General features: G+C 39.0%; 1 protein-coding gene and 1 pseudogene across 1 annotated transcript; both read right to left on the reverse strand.

Annotated features, from left to right (window-relative positions):
* Nucleotides 1-1,135, reverse strand: part of LOC136280332 (trichohyalin-like) — a 2,595-nt pseudogene extending 1,460 nt beyond the window's left edge.
* Nucleotides 1,136-3,115: 1,980 nt separating this feature from the next.
* On the reverse strand, nt 3,116-17,917 carry LOC131788605 (uncharacterized). The gene is made up of 16 exons (XM_066165348.1): nt 17,717-17,917; nt 16,576-16,847; nt 14,940-15,219; nt 14,241-14,533; nt 13,693-13,845; nt 13,012-13,055; nt 12,435-12,535; nt 9,612-9,936; nt 9,121-9,153; nt 8,837-8,968; nt 8,416-8,538; nt 7,120-7,470; nt 5,955-6,180; nt 5,494-5,646; nt 4,587-4,735; nt 3,116-4,063 (listed from the first exon to the last, which is right to left on the reverse strand). The coding sequence occupies exons 1-16, from the start codon at nt 17,915-17,917 to the stop codon at nt 3,864-3,866; spliced, it is 3,036 nt and encodes a 1,011-aa protein (XP_066021445.1). The 3' UTR covers nt 3,116-3,863.
* Nucleotides 17,918-18,184: the final 267 nt, after the last annotated feature.

An 18,184-nucleotide genomic window follows, 5' to 3' on the forward strand; every position in this document is an offset into this window, starting at 1 on the left:
CTTGACCGACAAAACAGCCACAGCTACAACTACGACCATTCCAAATACTCTAGCACCTGCCACACCACCTATCAGAACTGCATGCACACCCTACTTGGGCTTTGCAAAGACAAACAAGAATAAGTGACATTCCTTGAAGACTATTCACGCCGTAGCGTCAGAACAGTAAAGTCTCGGTCAGTGCCCAGAAACGATGGCTCTTAGGAATAGAGTTTTGGTCAAGCGTCACCCTTTTGACAAAAAATGGTTCCGGAAGGGTGGAAAAGTCAGGCTGTTTACAAATGAAGAAAACGAAGTAAACCAAAACAACTATAACATTTCGAAAGCAAATTTGGTCATGTGATCGTTTGGTAGAAAACCATAAGATAGACAGTACAGACATGCCACATTAACAAATGCTTATTTCTAAAACCTACCTTTGGATTCTTCTTCTTTGGCCCCTCGAAAAATACAGATCCACATGTAAAAATGACTTTGTTTGTACTTTCTTCTTGCTCTGTCCCATCTTGTGTCACTTCTCTCCTCTTTCTCTTGTTCTTTACACAGCCCTTGCTACATCTGCAAAAAGTAAGTTGGGTTTTAAGTTACAAAGGACTGTGACATGGACAACTTTCTGGAATTTTAATACAGGGTCATTTTCCGACTTCCCTTGTATGCAATGCAACTGAAATCTCTCAAACCAACTTAGAATTAGGAGAATTCCAGTGACAGGCCAGCAATTCACAATGGAAGTACGCAGTGTCATAGTCGTTCCAAATAGGAGAGTTTTGATTTTAAACTGTTGGTATTGTCGAGCACATCGCACTTGCCCCTCGCTCCTCTCCTCTCGCCTGAAAATCACGAGAAAGACAAGGCGTTTTATGCAGTCTTAGCTTAGCTACATGTATCAGATCAGCTACTGTCTATGCTTGATCACGACACAATGATAAACTAACCTGTTTTGAAGAGAGGTGTACTGTGGCCAAGAATAAAAGCTTGCGTCTTAAGTAGCCTTACAGTTCTCAGCCATGATGACCAGGTCAGCTAAGAACGCCACACTGTATTGTAAATAAACATATTCACTGAGATCCACTGTTAAGGGGTAGTCCTGCGCTGTGTAGGGCGTGGCAAACGAAGAACTCGTAAAAAAGTCCATCTTGAAGGTGAAAGTGCCATATGCTGCTAAAAAATGAGGGGAAAGTAGGAAAAAGAGAATGAAATTACATTTCGTTTAATTTTTTATCATTACATGCGGTCAAATAGAGCATCCGTGAGGTTAATTGTTCATCCAACCGCACTAAATGCAAACAGGCCAGAATTGCAGAGGTCTTAAATTCAAGTGGAATGTAGCCGTGGTTCCTATCCTCTATTGCACCTTACAAAAACCCAGCATTCAGATTTTGAGTACTTCACCCCAAGAAGAAATTTTCAATTGAGTGTCGAAATTCATCCTTGTTTTGATGGTTTTTCTTTGCTTCTCTCTGTTGCTCGTCTCAAATAGTAACGCCACCTCTAAAACAATCAGGTGCAGCAAAAGTATCACCAAGCGCGATTTAGTCACTTGCATTTTCCCACGCTTCAGGGAGTTTGCATGTTTTTATTTTTGAGTTCTTTTCGGCTTCTTGTGTAATTTTTCTTTCCTTTGATTAGCCGTTGTGGTTGGTTTTGGCCTGGCGATACTCCATCGAAAAGAACTTTATCTACATCTACTTTAATGCCCCCAGATAGTTGGCATTGGTGGGAGATATGGTAGTCCAATAACTAGAAACCGGATAGAAAGGTCTTATTATCAACCCTGGTTCTGTCACTGCAATATTGTGAGGCAAGACACCTAACTCCTTTAGTGGTTCTCCTCCACTCAGAATACAAATGAGTAAACTCGCAAGGAAGCCTGATGAAATTCCGAGGAATATTAACTGTAATTTACTAACTTTTCGTCCTGTTCCGTTTTGTGCTTTATGCTAATTTATAATGGTAATAGGACTGAGTGGAGCCCAATTCGGTCTGTAATCATACGAGTGATTGTCAAAATCGGGCGACCTCGAAGCGGGAGCCTGATTTCTTAATCATGAGTATGATTTCAGACATAATCGAACGACACGAAGTTCTTTTACTAATTAATCAAAACTATGACAAAATCAGAGAAAGAAAATAGGCATCACTCATACGTTTTCACAAAAAAAACTCCGCGAAATGCGCGAGAACAGGGCGCGCACATACCGCGTACCGTCCACTTATCCGCAAGCATGATGTGTCAACTGTCTTATTACACTGTGCAATTACAAGTATGACGCGTACTCCTATTACACTCGCCTGATTGGCTGAAAATGAGTGCATTTTTCATGTAACATGAGTGCAAAGTTGTAGCACGAGTGCAAAGTTGTAACACGAGTGCAAATTACAAATAGCGCTTGCTTGCTTGCTAAAATTTCGTCCGTTTTGACTTTCTGTAATGTGCTTTTCGTGTAAATTATTAACAAGTAACAACATGATTTCGAGTTTGGTGTTAACAAGCACTTATAAACGAATATAAGCGATCCCAGCCCTTATGAATGCTACTGAACTAATAGTGAAAATAAAGCCTGAAAAACAAATTCATGTCCGTACGAGATTTGAACCCCTGACCTCTGCGATACCGGTGCAGCCCTCTGCTAACTGAGCTAACAAGCCAACTGGGAGCTGGCTTGTTAGATCAGAAAATCTTCGGCTTCGTTCCGCAACGTCCCGCAGCTATCTAAAGATGTGGTGATCAAGAAGTGGGTGGCATTCTCGATTCCTTTACACGAAGCATAGCGTGAGTGTAGTTGATTGGCTTTAAATTTGTAGAATCTTCGCTTTTCCAAATACACCGTTATTTTGTTCTCCCCGCACGAAACACTTGCGGTTTGGTCTAAGATAAAAAAGGTTGAAATACTAGTTTAAAGAAACTTATTTTGCACCTTTTTACTGGCGATCAAAGGGTATAGACAGTAAGCTGATTTCAGTGTAACATTCCGCCTTTCTTTACAACCACAGAGGTGGTAAATAATTTAAAATTAACATTTTTACCTGTTCATATATCAGGAAATAGTGTTTTGATATAGTAATGTCTCTCTGAATGAAAATGCCTATATTTTAGCATGTAGATTCTCAGATTGAAAATTATTTACCAAAGAACAAGAAGAGCTTTCAAAAAAAGAGAAAGCAGGAAAAAAAAAACACGCCGAGGGATAAAGGGCGACACACATGCAGAATAGACGTGGGTCAGAAGCAATTCAGCGTGTTCCAGGTTCTCGATCTATGCGTGGGCCACGCTTGGTGGTTGTTGTTGGCAACTCCGATAGCAAAGAAACATTATTATGAACTGGGATTTTGTACATTTGTATAAAGTATTAGCAGTTATTTAACTGAGAACAGTTAAAATGAAAATGTTATCTTTTTAAGAACACTCTTGAAAACATAGCGCTCAAGTAATTGGGTGCATATAATCATGAAGACCAGGCGAGAGATTTTGCAAAATTGCAGCAAAGCGGTATATCATTTCTCTACTTTAATAATGTTAACAAAACCATGTTAGACATACAAAAAAACTTTGGAAAAGTTATTATGAGTACTATTACTGATAGCCGATTATATATGATCTCTGTATATGCTCAAAATTGAAAGGTTTGACTAATACATACTGCTATACTTGCTAAGCGTCTGTAGGACACCTTCGAAATAACGATGAACCCTAGGTGAAACCAATGTTCGTTTTCACGCATTCTACAATATGGGAATACGCAAACAAATATGTTCCCTCTGAAAAGTGACAAATAGGCTATAAATTCAAAACATCCAAGCTACACAGAGGCAATTTAGCAAACAATTGAAGCTACCATTAGTCATTTAACACTGTAATCGTTTTAAACACTGCTTTGTTTTCCTTTCACTTGTGTAAGCAGGATGGTGTATCCAGCTCTCTCGTCATTCTTGCTGTTTTGTAACCGCTGCATCCTACGGAATTTGACTAACAAAACAACCAGAGCTACAATTGCGACCAGACCAAATCCTCCAGCGCCTGCCACACCACCGATCAGAGCTGTTTGTTTACTTTGACTTGGCTCTATAAAACAACAGATAAGAAAACATTTCATTTCCCTGGTGAACAAAATCATTCAAGTCCCAACCTCTGAGCCGTGATCGTTTCAGTCAGCGACGAGGGTCAAGGCCTCTTAGGGAATTAAGTTCTGGATCTTGCTTTGCGATTCATTTTCCTAACAGTCAATCAGATTCGAGAAATGTTTGATGAAACAGGTGCATCCTTTTGCAAAGAACCAGTTAGGAGGGTAAAGACAACAGAGTCTTTCTCATTAAGGAGGGAGGGCGGCGGGGTCTCAAAGTATGCTTGTTTGTAGTTTTAATGCATGGGTGTTAGACATTGGAGTTAAATCCTCATCTTTGCTATAGATCAATACATGCACTTCAGAAGGTGTCATTCTTCCCTTGAAAATAGTAGTAGGATCATGTGAAAGACGCGGTTACACTAATGCAGCCTTGAGCTTTTTATACCTGATTCAATAAAAGGATCGTAACGTAACAAACAGATAAAAACACTGTATTAACGAGTTTTTTTTTCGAAAACCTACGGTGATCGAGTGGTTTGTCTTCTTTCGCCGCCTCGAACACTACAGGTCCACCTGTAAGAATGATTTTGTTGGTACTTTCCTCTTGGTCTCCAACATCTCTTGTCACTTCTCTTCTCTTTCTCTTGTTCTTTATACAGCCCTTACTGCACCTGCAAAAGTGTTCATTAGATTTTGAATTACGAATGATTAGCACGTGGAATAAAATGCAAATCAATCAGCAATGCATTTCTGAATAGCCACATTTTGAAAGTTTCTATCAGTTATCCAGTGGACCAGTGAGCCACCTTAACCTTGCCTGAACTTTGTTTTTATTCTCTCTCTCTAAGTGTTTCAAGCCTGAGAAAGTACAACTAATCAAGATGGCCTGAAATGGTAAATGAACCGTGATCGTGAACGAAAGGTCTAGGTGCTTGCCCTTTCAAGGCTATCGTGTTGTTTATTAACATGAGCGAGCCAATTTCCTCTTAAATTGCCTGTCTCGAGTAGGAGTGTATGTTAATAGTTAAGAAATGTGAGGGAGATTTAACAAAGAGCACTGACTCAACCTTTTACGATGGACCAGTGCTCCGCGCTGGAAGGATAGCAATATTCCAGATAGGGGGATGGGGTTGGATAAGCTCCGGCAGAATAGTTCGCTTGGTTTGCACGCAAAATTATGTATTTATATCGATTACGAGAATAAAACTTTATCATTCACCGAATTCATCAATCACATTACGCAGGCCAGATGCGATATTGTTTCGGGAAACATTTCATGGATTTGATAACAGCCAAAAAAGAAGAAGGAAAATCGGCTGAGACATTTTTTAGTCACACCTAGAGGGATCGAAAACTCTCCAACATCCAGCTAGGGTAATTCATTCTGACTTCGCTTGTTTGCAATGTAAGTGAATAATTTGAGACCAACCTGGAATCCGGAGAATAACGATGACAGGCCAGTAGCTCACAATGGAAGTACACTGTATCGTAGTCGTTCCAAAATCTGTGCGTTCTGATTTTAAACTGTTGGTAGTATCGTGTTGGACTATAATTGTATTCAAGCGTTGAATCTGTGGGGCATCTTTTCGTTGAAACGACAACAATACGAAAATGAAATTAATAACATTGTAGATAGTAGAGCCTCAGTATGAACACTTGAAGACCTAAGATCGGTTCAGCAACAAGACCATATAACGGCTAAGGACCATAAAGCGATTAAAAATAAAAATATCGGTGCACCCCCAACGCCTCCAGCGTTGTTATTCATTGGTTTTATTATATAGGTTCCCTTAATCACATCCATATGTATTATGATGCGAAAATCGTATCAAGCTTTGACAGCTTAACTCGCAGCTGGTTCTGCTTGATCACGGTATATTATATGCTTACCCATTTTGTAGGAAGGTGTATTGCGGCCACGAATAGAAGCTTGCGTCTTTAGTCGCCTTACAGTTCTCAGCCATAATGACTAGGTCAGCTGTGGACGCCACACTGTACTGTAAATAAACAAATTCATTCAGAGCCAGTGATAGAGGGTAGTCTTGCTCCGTGAAGGGCGTGGCAAATGACGAGTTCCCGTAGAAGTCCAAGTTGAAGGTGAACGAACCATATCCCGCTAAATAGTGAAGATTAGAAAAAAGATTACCCCAGCTACTACCTTATTTTTATCGTTATAAACAGCTGAAAAGGTATCCGTAAGGAAACTTTCCTAGGATTTAATTCAAACAAGGTAGTATTTGGTTCATGCAGGGCATTTCATGGCAAATGTCGAAGAAAATCTCTTTTTCAGGTAACAACCTTAGTCACTTCTCTAAGCAGAAAGTTGTAGTTAATCCCACAGCAAAAGTTTCTTCAGAGGTCACGATTCCCAAGTGAAGCTGGCATTGCAGGGGGGTTTAAATGGTTTAAAGCTTTTTATCTGGAGGTCCAAGGTTCAGTTGGAATGCTCTGGTTTGTTCCGAGTCCAACTCCTCCGATTCACTTTGAAAATACGTAGAAGGTTTGAGATATTTAACAACTATCCCTCCATCAACGTGAGTGACCTTGAGTTGCATAGGGAACATATGTAGTAGCCTGATGGATGTCACTGCAGACTCAAGACCGAAAGAACTAAACTCAAGCCCTGGTTAGATCATTGCGATGTTTTTTTTTTGCAAGACATAACTCTTACGGTGTCCTGCTCTACTGTTAGCAAAGATGACAACATCAATACAAGGGGACAGGGGACCCTGATAGCTTTCTGAGGCCGGGTTAGTCTGCGCTTATTTTGCATCTCGTACAGAGAAGAAGCTTTACTCCCGATCGCTTCATGCTAATGAAACCGATTTAAGGTCTCCTCCAACGTTAATAACGTCAGTTCTTCGGTGTTAATCGTATCGAATTTTAAATAAAGTTATCTATTTCATTATACTTAAGTTACTTTCATTCCTGAGTTACTCCCGATTGCTTCATGCTAGTAAAACCGACTTGGGGTCCCTTCTAAAGTTAATAACGTCAGTTCTGTGGTGTTAATCACATCCTCGCTTAAATAAAGTTATCTATGAAGTTAAGATACTTTCATTCCCGAAGTAAATCCTCTGAGGTGTGAAGGCCAGACTCATTAACTTCTTTCTGGAGTATCGGCAGTAAAATGGCATTTTTATATCATGTGAGCGAGTAACCACACCATCGATTATCAGGGCGTCGGCCAGGACCTCATTCCAAAAGATTAAGTAGTCTTCGGTTTCGTTTCGCTGAGTCCCACAACTATCTAAAGAGGTGCTGATCAAGAAGTGGGTGGAATTCTCGGTGGCTTTGCATGAGGCATAGCGCAAGCGTAGTTGATTGACTGTAAAGTAGTGGAATCTTTCCTTTCCAAGAGAGACCATCATACTGTTCTCCCCACACGTAACCCTTGCAGCTTGGTCTAAAATGTGAGAGAAGGTTTACAAACTTGAGGATAATTTCAAAATTTTGTTTTAGAGGTTTGCTGTAGCGGACAGAAGAAATAAATACCTGAACAGTTAAAAACTCGTCACGAATGTCTGACATGTTTTTTTCTCATAACCGTAATCAAAATTTGCCATCCAAGTTACTTCCAAACAAGACACTTTCGAAATTTGTAATCCTGGGAAACGAGCTCACCCTACTTTAGCTGGTGGAACATCTGACCGCCGAATCGGTAGTCCGATCTACATTTCCTTTTTTTTCTTCACTGCATATATATATATATATATATATATATACATACATGCATACATACATACATACATACATATATATATATATATATATATATATAAATATTATGAGAGGAAAAAAGGACGCAACTACATTTCCCGACATGCCTGTTTCGTGAATCGCTTCACTCTTCAGGGTTTTAATGAAAGAATATTCATGTGACTATCGTGTATATACTAGGAAAATTTACATAATACGCGGTAAACTTAAAAACTTTAGAGTTCAGCTGTTGCCTAGCAACGCTTTGTTTCTGTGTCGGCATGAAAATACGAGTTCGTTACGCTTATTTAGTGATGAGAGGTCGGGTCGGTAAATTATCAGGAATTTTTCTTTTAGGCAGAGGTTGCATCTTTTACTGGAGCTGTTGTAGGAGCTGGAGCTGGAGCTTTTTTATGAATATTCTCTCATTAAACCCCTGAAGAGTGAAGCGATTCACGAAACAGTCTTGTCGGGAAATGTAGTTGCGTCCTTTTTTCCTCTCATAATATTTATATTTATATATATATATATATTAAAAACTAATATATATATATATATATAATATATATATATATATATATATATATATATATATATATATATATATATATATACATTTTACACATTTCGGGTCACACTAGCTATTACTCACCAACACAGGTCAAATTGTTTCTCCCCATCGTTAATCCTTTAGGACATCCGCAGTAAAATGTTCCAGGTATGTTGAAGCACTGATGACTGCAGCCACCATTATTGATGATACATTCGTTGATATCTAAAAAAAAAAAGCCCACTCCATCTTTCAGTTTGATAACGCTGCATGGTAACTAAGCGTCCGAGTTGTTTGCCATTTTAATCATCAGGTAAAATTAGGTGTGTACATTATTTTCTGTTTCCAAAACAGTTCCACTAATCTTCTTCTACGAGAGTGATCAAAATAAGTGTTACTCTAAAAGACTGGTACGGATGTTTTTATTGGATCGTCGTTTTTGTTTGTGGAGAGAGCGATATGAATACGAGTAACAGACTCTAGCCGATTATGATTATTAATCAATACTTCTCATGTTTTTCACCTGTACAAGACTTCCCGTTCGACTGCAGTTGAAATCCCCTTTCACAGGAACAGCTGTAGTTTCCGGGAGTGTTGTCACAGTCCTGATCACAACCTGCGGGTAACGTGAACTCCGGAAAAATATTTGACGGTCCTGAAGCGTTCCAATGTACAGACAAGAAAATTCTAGCAGATCGGTAATCATAAGCAAATTGCGACAATAACGTTAAACAATTTTCCCAGCCTTTTACGACAGTGTGTCTGTCGTTATTGCTGTTATAGTAACCTGAAGATGCAGACACTCACCTCTGGAACCAGAGTAGGCACATTCATCTACATCTTAAAGGCGAAAAAAAGGAAACCATTACTTAGTGCCGCATTCTGAAAGATTGGCGCAAACGAAGAGGACGGGTGCATAGGTGTTATAGACCAATCACACGACGGGAAAAAGATGGGTGAGTGCATGAATAACTAGAGGACCAAGGTGTATGAGTGGAGGGACGGACCAACAGTCTGAGGACGGATGAAAAGAAAGAAAGACGAATAGATGGGAATTATTTTGGGGAAATGTGTGCTCAGAATCTTCCAGAAGCTAGTTCCACACTCCACGTTTAGTGTCGTGGGAAGGACATGAAGGCCGAGGCGCCAACACAGCCATAAAGGCTAAAAAATAATAAATTAAATTAAATCAAATCCTCAAAACCTCTTTGATGAAGATTTTCTAAATAGGTTGTTGAGTGCGCACTTCATTTAAGGTTCTGTTTTCAGGAATTCTGAAAATCTAAAATTTTGCGTACCAACACAGCTTTGGAAGTCAGGTGAGCGAAGAGAATATCCAGAAGAACAAACGCCATCTACGTAGAATCTCCAGGCATTCGAGGATGATATTCCGGGTGTGGGTGTACCGCCAGAGGCACAGCCCTGTCCAACAACTACTCCTTTATCTATCTGGATTGCATATAATCCATCCATGCTCAGCACAGGATGCGGAATCGCAAAATGCAGTGTGGTTGAATTACTACCAATTGTCACGTTTTGAGAGAGTGCGTCCACTTTGTAGACAGTTTGTCCACTGGGCAGCAAGACGAGTCTTATGTAAGACGATGTTCGAGGTTTCTTTATCTGAAGGAAATGAAAAGCATTCTCATCATAAAACAGATTTATTATCAAACACAATGGGGAGTGCATCAATGTATTTTTTGCTGTGTCGTTTATTTGGACATTATGGATTTTGAAAAAAATCGAATTGAATAGTGTTGGAATTTCCGTGGGGTGTCGCATCGCCGTTTCTAGGACTCTGCAAGGAAATTTTGGATACTTTGCCACGAGAAAAAAACCGGAAAATCTTGCAAAAAAGCAACAGAAGAAGGACGAGAACCAACCACTAAATTCACTCACAAATGAAGCCACTAATACGGTAATAATCGGGGGCAGAGCCCTTAGAGGTGTGCGATCTTACATATGAACCATCACAGCTTCCTTTATCTGAGGAGCCGTACATATAAACAGATTTCATACTTTGCTGTGTATGTTCAATGATTTCATGTAATAAGTAATGTCGAAATTTAATGTGAGAAAATGAGATCTGATGAGTACCAGCAAAGAGAAACTATCCCTTGTCGGTGGTACCCAACAGTTAAGATAAATCAGACCAAAACTTTCGTCGCTTTTCCTCTATATTTGAGTGTAATCGACACCCATCTTGATTCACAAGCTACAACTGACATTATTATTCAATTATCTATGCTATCGCACAGAAAACAACTGCGATTTCGGGGAAAATAGCTGTTAACCACCGCTTTTAATTTCCACAGGAAGCCAACCACCTTGCCATGCGGGGGGCCCCAAATAGAAAAAAACTTAGACTCTACGAAAAACGCGGGAGAGGACACGACAAGATCCCTTTGTTTAAAATATCTCAAAAAGTCATAATAAAGCCAATGACAACCTGGACAGTTTTTCTCCTCGCTAATGAATCATACGTAAAAAAAATTATATAAAAAAGCAAGGCTAATATATATATGTTATTTGCCGGCTGGGAGGTCCGTATGGTGAAAAACTGTGACCGAGGTCTGGAAAATACTGCCTGAGGCCGTAGGCCGAGGGCAGCATTTTCAAGACCGAGGTCACAGTTTTTCACCATACGGACCGACCCTTAGCCGGTAAATAACATATTTATTGTTTTTAAACTTGACGAAATTCTTTCCGAAAGAACCCGAATGATTTATGGACGTAAATGCGGCAAGATCTTCCATAAACTGAACCATTTTTGAGTGGGTAAATGGTAGTTAAAATAGAGGTGATGCAAATTTAAGAGAGATGCCTCAGCGAAACATTTTCATTTCCGTAACGATAAAGGTGATTTAAAAGGCTTCCAAACAAACTTTGAAACATTATTTTTACAAGTATCTGTCACAATCTGACACCTGTCAATTAGAGAGCGCGCAAGAAAAAAAAAAGCGAAGGAACATTTGAAAACAAACAGAACTAGTTTGGCAAGGACTGTCACCACAATGTTTTCTTCAAATCAGTTAATGATCTAACGGAAAGTATTATTCACTCTCATCGACCATTCATTCATGTACGAAGATTTACCTCTGTTCATTAAGTAAACGGCGAGGAAAGTAATTGTGAGTAAATTCAATTTTTTTATTTTGAAGTTGTGAGAGTTTGCTCGTTTGTTTGCTGTAATGGCGTGTTTAACTCTGATCTTTCCTTCACAAAAACTAAATTCGAACGGCACACTCCAACGAGACACAAGGGAATGTAATGCGGCCTTTTCTCAAAAAATTCCTTCAATTTCTGTTGTGCAATTTAAGGTACAAATGTCCAAATTGAACGGAATTGGAAAGACTCGCCAGGAGCGTATATTTGTTGTAGAACTTAAATTGAAACTTCGCTCGCTCTTTCACTATGAACAAATTGCTCGAGAAAATTCAGATATTAAATGAATGAAAGTTCCATCGTTCAGTTTAACTGTAACCAAATACCTCACGTTTCAACTTTCTGGGTACTTTTTGTGAACGATTAAAATTAATTGCAGACGGTTTTAAGGCCGCTTGTCAACCAACGTAATGACACTATTGTTGATACAAATTCATTCTGAAACCAATATTTTTCTGTCAACCAAAGTGATTTGATAGAGAGAAAAGAGAGGATTCATAAGTTATTTATCGGCTTGAGGTAGTGACCGACGTGTTTGCTTAAAAATACTGCCCAGCCGGAAAACGAGGTATATTTATGAAAAATGACAACGAAAGTTGGGATGTACTCGGCGACTCACGAAAGCGTTACCGTGGCCCGTGGGCAGAGATAGGAAAATACTGACCGGGTAAAGAACCAATCAGATTGCAAGATTCGTTACCGTGCCCTCTAAAAAAACAATAATGTGGGTTATGAATTTGCTAAGAGCATAAAACATAATGTGAAACGTTCTCCAAAGATGCGCGAAAATATGGCCAAATTTGACCAAACTCAATCAGATGAAAGTGACAAATAAATAAGCACCCAAAAAGGTTTAATTGGAAAAAGAGCTTGACCTCAAATTCTTTTGATAACTGTGTCTCGATACTCTTAAATAACAGCAAATAGCACGAAGTTTACAAATTTGTTGTCCCTACCAATCGGTCAAACTGAACGCTCCAGTTGGAATAACCTGATCCATATCTGCTCACGGGTGTTATGGGTATGCGACTTGCTAAAGTGACTCGCGGAGTACTGCCTGGAAATGGTTGTTGATCATTAATTGTTGAACCTCTATTTGTGCTTAGAAATACCAATGACATAATCCTTTATGCGGTAGTTCCTTATCACTTTTGTATGATACTGCTACTCTGCTTATAAGCCTACTCCTGTGGGAAAGCGGCTCAAAATGTTATTTGTTTTCTTTCCATTCTCAGTGAGATAGTAGGACGTCATTGGTGCACCAACAATCTACATGGCAATTACATCGGTAGACCCCACGAAAAGGAAACCTTTTCAAGCCTTCAAATATTACACCAATCCCAGATTTACTGGGTTACAAGCTAGTTCCGACTTTTACTTTTTCTTTTTGATGAAAGTCAACAGGTAACCGAGTTCACCTGTCTCAGTAGCAGATTTCTAACTGATCTACTAACTATTACTGCGACGCAACATGAATTATTAATCTAGTCAGACTATCATTTCTTGAAAAGGAAAAGTGTTTAATCTCCTTACTCATGCCAACGAGAATTGTCACACATCGCCAGTCACTTTCCAGTCTGAAAAAGAAAATACATCACATAAGGATAGCAAATAAATAAATAACATAGATAAATAAGTAGAAAAATGTAAACGATTGAGTTGTTGTAGGAGAATTTTTAGAAAACGAAGAAATTCTACGTTTCGACAGTAAAGTCATACACTAACCGCTACCTACGCTTCGTTACACACACACACACACACACACACACGCACACGCACACGCACGCACACGCATATCCATGAAAACCTTTGTTTCAGTGAGTCTCCGATTTCACTCATTGAGCGTATGAAGCGATGGGGACAAGTAAATATCTGCTGCTAATGACCTATGGTCATATCAGTTGCAATCAGGCTTAAAAGTAAGATGCAAGTCATTAATCAAAATAATTGGGAAACTGTCCCCACAAACTTTAATGATAAGATCCCCAGAACATAAAGTTAAGATATTTTATAAAACGAAAATTCCTCTGGTATCCCCCCTTAGAATACTGAATCTAACTATTAACCATAGTCGAGCCATTTCTCTGGTAATAATGTACAGAACACCTTAACTTCTTACGCGGCAAAGTGAAAAACGCGAATGACCTACCAATTCTGTAAACCGCCTAAACTATAATATTTGGAGTTCATGACCATACCACCTGCAATTCTTACCCAGCAGAGTCGCGGGCCTTAAAACAGAACAACTGCTGTCCAATTTGATGTTGACTGGGGTACCATGTGACATTTCGGTAGTAGATTTGTCCATGATTGCGCAAAGATGTAAGTTGCATTCCACTTGGAGATGCAGTGCTTATTTCCACAATGCTGAGATGATTGAATAGAATAACGTTATAGTTATCATAGATGATAATGACGTTAAATGCCATGAAATTTTCAGGTTCCATACTAGAAATTATAACTTGTTGCGTTACCAATTTCACTCGAGTAGATGACGGTTTGCGGAAAACCGTGGAAGCGTTAATTGATTCTTGTTTTCCGTTCTCATAGAAATTCTTCATCATTTTAACGACCTGAATGGAATAGTATACCAAGAATTTATATAGTAGCTTATAAAAACACACTTCAACGGTGGTCATGATTTATGGGAGGTTGTTATCTATATGTTTATGAGGATCTTAAAAGATGGGAATTTGCGTCTCTTTAGTGGAAAAATATCGAAAGAAGAAAATAATCAAGGGCAAGTTGTTTAGTTTACATACGATTTTGAGAAGTCTGCAACCTGTACTTCGATCACTGCTCCATATGCAGAGGCAATAGGGACATCGGAACATTCGCCATCTTTTGGGGTGGATGCTGTAAAGACAGGCTTTTCGTCACAATGGCCAGTATGATTACTAATCACCATGGCCAGAAACTGTAATGGGATACTGCTGAACGGCGTAACGCTACCGAAGTTTGTAGTCCCCGCTGGAAAGTCTTCTAAGGTTAATGCTACTACAAACATTCCGCCAACTGCTGCTTGCGATCCATTGTATGTTAGAACGCAAGCTTTCTGCAAGGGAAATGGATAACACCTGATACTATCCTTTTGAGTTCGCTGAATGATGCATATATTCCTTTTCTTAAGGAGACATATTCCCGGAGCATTGCACGCACTTCAGCTCCTGACATACTTTGTTCAAAGACTGTGTCGACAAGCAATTATAGAATATAAAAATACATCGCTATGTTTATCTATTACTAGCAAAAGTACATGACATCAAACATGATAAAAAAGTAGATTGATGTTTCATGTTTTTCTGCAGTGGTGATTTCCTTAGGAAACTCAACGCTTCTTTTTTGGAAAATTGGCACCATACATTTTTTTTCGGAACGTCTAGACGTCAAACCAAAATTTTTACGCGATGTACTACATAGTGAGAGTGTTTTGATTAGCGGTCACTCCTGCTTTTAATTACCTCATCCAATTCACCGTAAGGAAAACTTGCATCGACTATGACGGACTCCGAATGAGTCGCAGAGCGACATTTCACTGTATCGCCATCTGGGTCTTCAACTGGAATTCGAAATGACTGACGACAACCTCCTGGAAATCGAACAATGGCTGGACTTCGAGTTACAGGAGATGAGTTAATTTTTCCGTTATCCGATCGTGGAGCGAGGTTTATTGCAGTTTCTACTTTCCAATCTGTGGAACCGGCGTAATGACTCAGAGAAATCCAACAGCAACCTGAAAAACTTGAAGTAAAAGGGAAAATAGAAAAAGTTGTCGTGAACTTCCTCCTGTTTTTATGACTTTTTCTTATGTTAACCGAACCTCATACGTAAGCCCTGGAGTTGTCGTGATTTTTGCTGCAATCATCTGCAATCATTTTGAAACTGGTGTTCAACATTGATAAGTTCGAAATCATGCCGAAAAAATAATAGAGAGCACTACATCAGAACGCGAAACAGAAAAACAAAAAACAGAAATAAAAATAAGAAAAAAACAAACAACCAAACAAGGGAAAGGAGTGGGTATTTGAGTAATCCAACGAGATTTTCCCGGTTACTAATGAAACTTTTCATTTGACTGCAACCTCTGAAAATTTCAATGCAATCCAGGCCTTAAATTTTTCATCTGCTTTCCACTTTCCGTGGAAGACACACTTCCCCATTATCACGAAGCGAAAGAACAGCCAGAGAAGAACAACTGCTAGTGCATGAACGCGAACAAACATTGCCTCCTTCGCTCAACTAACGCAGGAAACAAATAAACCATGATGCATTGCAAACACAATGAACCATAATACAATGCAGGGCATTGGAGACTGGGCTCTCGGACTCTCATTCTCCGACCGTACCGCCTCTTATTATGAAGTGTTTTGCTGTTTGCCAAGTTAATTCAAGTGAAATCAGCTACATTGCAAAGATTTCAGCTAGCTTTTAAACACCTGCTGCTCCTTGAGAGAAATTCCAGACTTAATCCAATTTTTCAAGACTTTGCCTTTAATTTCCATACTTTTTCCAGGTCTGGAAAAGTAGTTCGCAAATTTCCAGACTTTTTCAAGAATTCAAGACTTTGTACGACCCCTGTGAAATACACACTTCTCGTATTTTGTCCAGTAACAGTTTGTAAGATGTTATGACATTCTAAAGGGGTCGAAAAGTTTGGTACAGCGCTAATATTCTTCCCGTGACCTAAAAACAATCTGACAGCTTAATTGCTTGATGAAATATTCACTTTTCTGATGTCATTTAATGATCATTTTTCATTATCACTGTAATAATCATTGTCCTTTTTTTTGGTCCCCGTTGTATTGTCACTTAAACCCACTATGAGAACGTTGGCTAAAAATTGCAAGGATTTTTTCAGTTGTGGACCTCGCTGTTCCAAAAACTTGTCATCTGACAAACTAAATTGACAAATTGAAGTCCTATATCGAGAAAATGATCTGGCCTCTAAGGTTGTCTTCAGATCGAGTCCTCAGAGCACATGCTTCTCTCACATGCATCTCAGACGGCGAATGAGCACAGTGTGATGAGAAAATACGACAGCAAGAAGCTTAACAGAAGTTTCCTTTTGCTCAGTTCTGAAGATGTAAGAAAACATACCTCACGTGCCACTGCTTTTCGCTGTCATTGAAAGTGTAAGTGAAGTTATTTTCGCCCACTGTCCAATCTTCAGACACACTATAATCAGTGCAGTAGAAGTTGATGTTTGAAATGGCAAGCGAAGACCCACACAGTGAATTAGACGAATTGTCACATCTTGCTTCCCATAAGCCTCCGTAATTAATAAGTTGGTGACTGCTAATCATGTTTTGGTCACACTTAAGACTATGACTGCTTGATCGTCTCCAACCGATACGAAATGAAAAGTGTACCTGAGAATAGAAAGGCAGATTACATCAAGTTTGCCCGCTGATACACAGGGTAGATTAGCAATATAGGCCACTTCGCGTAAGTGGGAGAAAATACATTTATTGGTTTAAATGTGGCGCAGTGTTTTAACTTAGCAGATGATGTCGCGCAATCATGCATAATTAAAATTTGCCACATTTTAAACTAATAAATGTATTTTTTTCAAATTTTTTAAAATAAAAACTAGTGAGCAGCAAACAGCAACAGATCATGTCAACTTAGTTTATTATTCGACCGGTTTCGTCTGATCACACAGACTTCATCAGGGATTTAACAAGATGAACAAAATTGAATTACAATTATACTGCAAGTTTACAGTACAAATCACGTTCAAATTGGGGTGTGAACAGCAAAAAAAACACCCACAAACAGGAAATTTTACGCAAATCCAGCGTAACAAATTAAGTAATGTTTATTTTTGGGCTCACGATTTAACGTTAAATTTTTGAAAAAAATTAACAAGTGCTAGTTTATTCCAAATTGCACGAGAAAAGCATGTGATTACGTGTTAATGATATGGATGAAAAAAATACGAGATGGCTTATCATAATTAAGCATAAGCAAAGCGCGCGCATCAAGTGCAAAAATAATTTATTCAAATCGTGCGTTCAGTCAAAACAACCGCGTACGATCAAAACAATAATATGCAATGATATCTTCACATCTTCAAGGCGCAAAAAATTTCAAAGTCCGGCTAAACAGTTCAAGGAATTGTTCAGTCTGTGTCTGAATCACTTTCGATGAAATGGAATCGTCGTTTCCGAGGTTTAACCATGTTTGTTTTTAATTTCGGCGTTGGATAGCTCGAGCAAAGTGTTCCGACATACCTCACGTGCCACTGCTTTTCGCTGTCATTGAAAGTGTAAGTGAAGTTATTTTCGCCCACTGTCCAATCTTCAGACACACTATAATCAGTGCAGTAGAAGTTGATGTTTGAAATGGCAAGCGAAGACCCACACAGTGAATTAGACGAATTGTCACATCTTGCTTCCCATAAGCCTCCGTAATTAATAAGTTGGTGACTGCTAATCATGTTTTGGTCACACTTAAGACTATGACTGCTTGATCGTCTCCAACCGATACGAAATGAAAAGTGTACCTGAGAATAGAAAGGCAGATTACATTAAGTTTGCCCGCTGATACACAGGGTAGATTAGCAATATAGGCCACTTCGCGTAAGTGGGGAAAATACATTTATTGGTTTAAATGTGGCGCAGTGTTTTAACTTAGCAGATGATGTCGCGCAATCATGCATAATTAAAATTTGCCACATTTTAAACTAATAAATGTATTTTTTTTT

This window comes from Pocillopora verrucosa, chromosome 4 (genome assembly GCF_036669915.1).
Source record: "Pocillopora verrucosa isolate sample1 chromosome 4, ASM3666991v2, whole genome shotgun sequence".
In the NCBI taxonomy this organism is placed as follows: domain Eukaryota; kingdom Metazoa; phylum Cnidaria; class Anthozoa; order Scleractinia; family Pocilloporidae; genus Pocillopora; species Pocillopora verrucosa.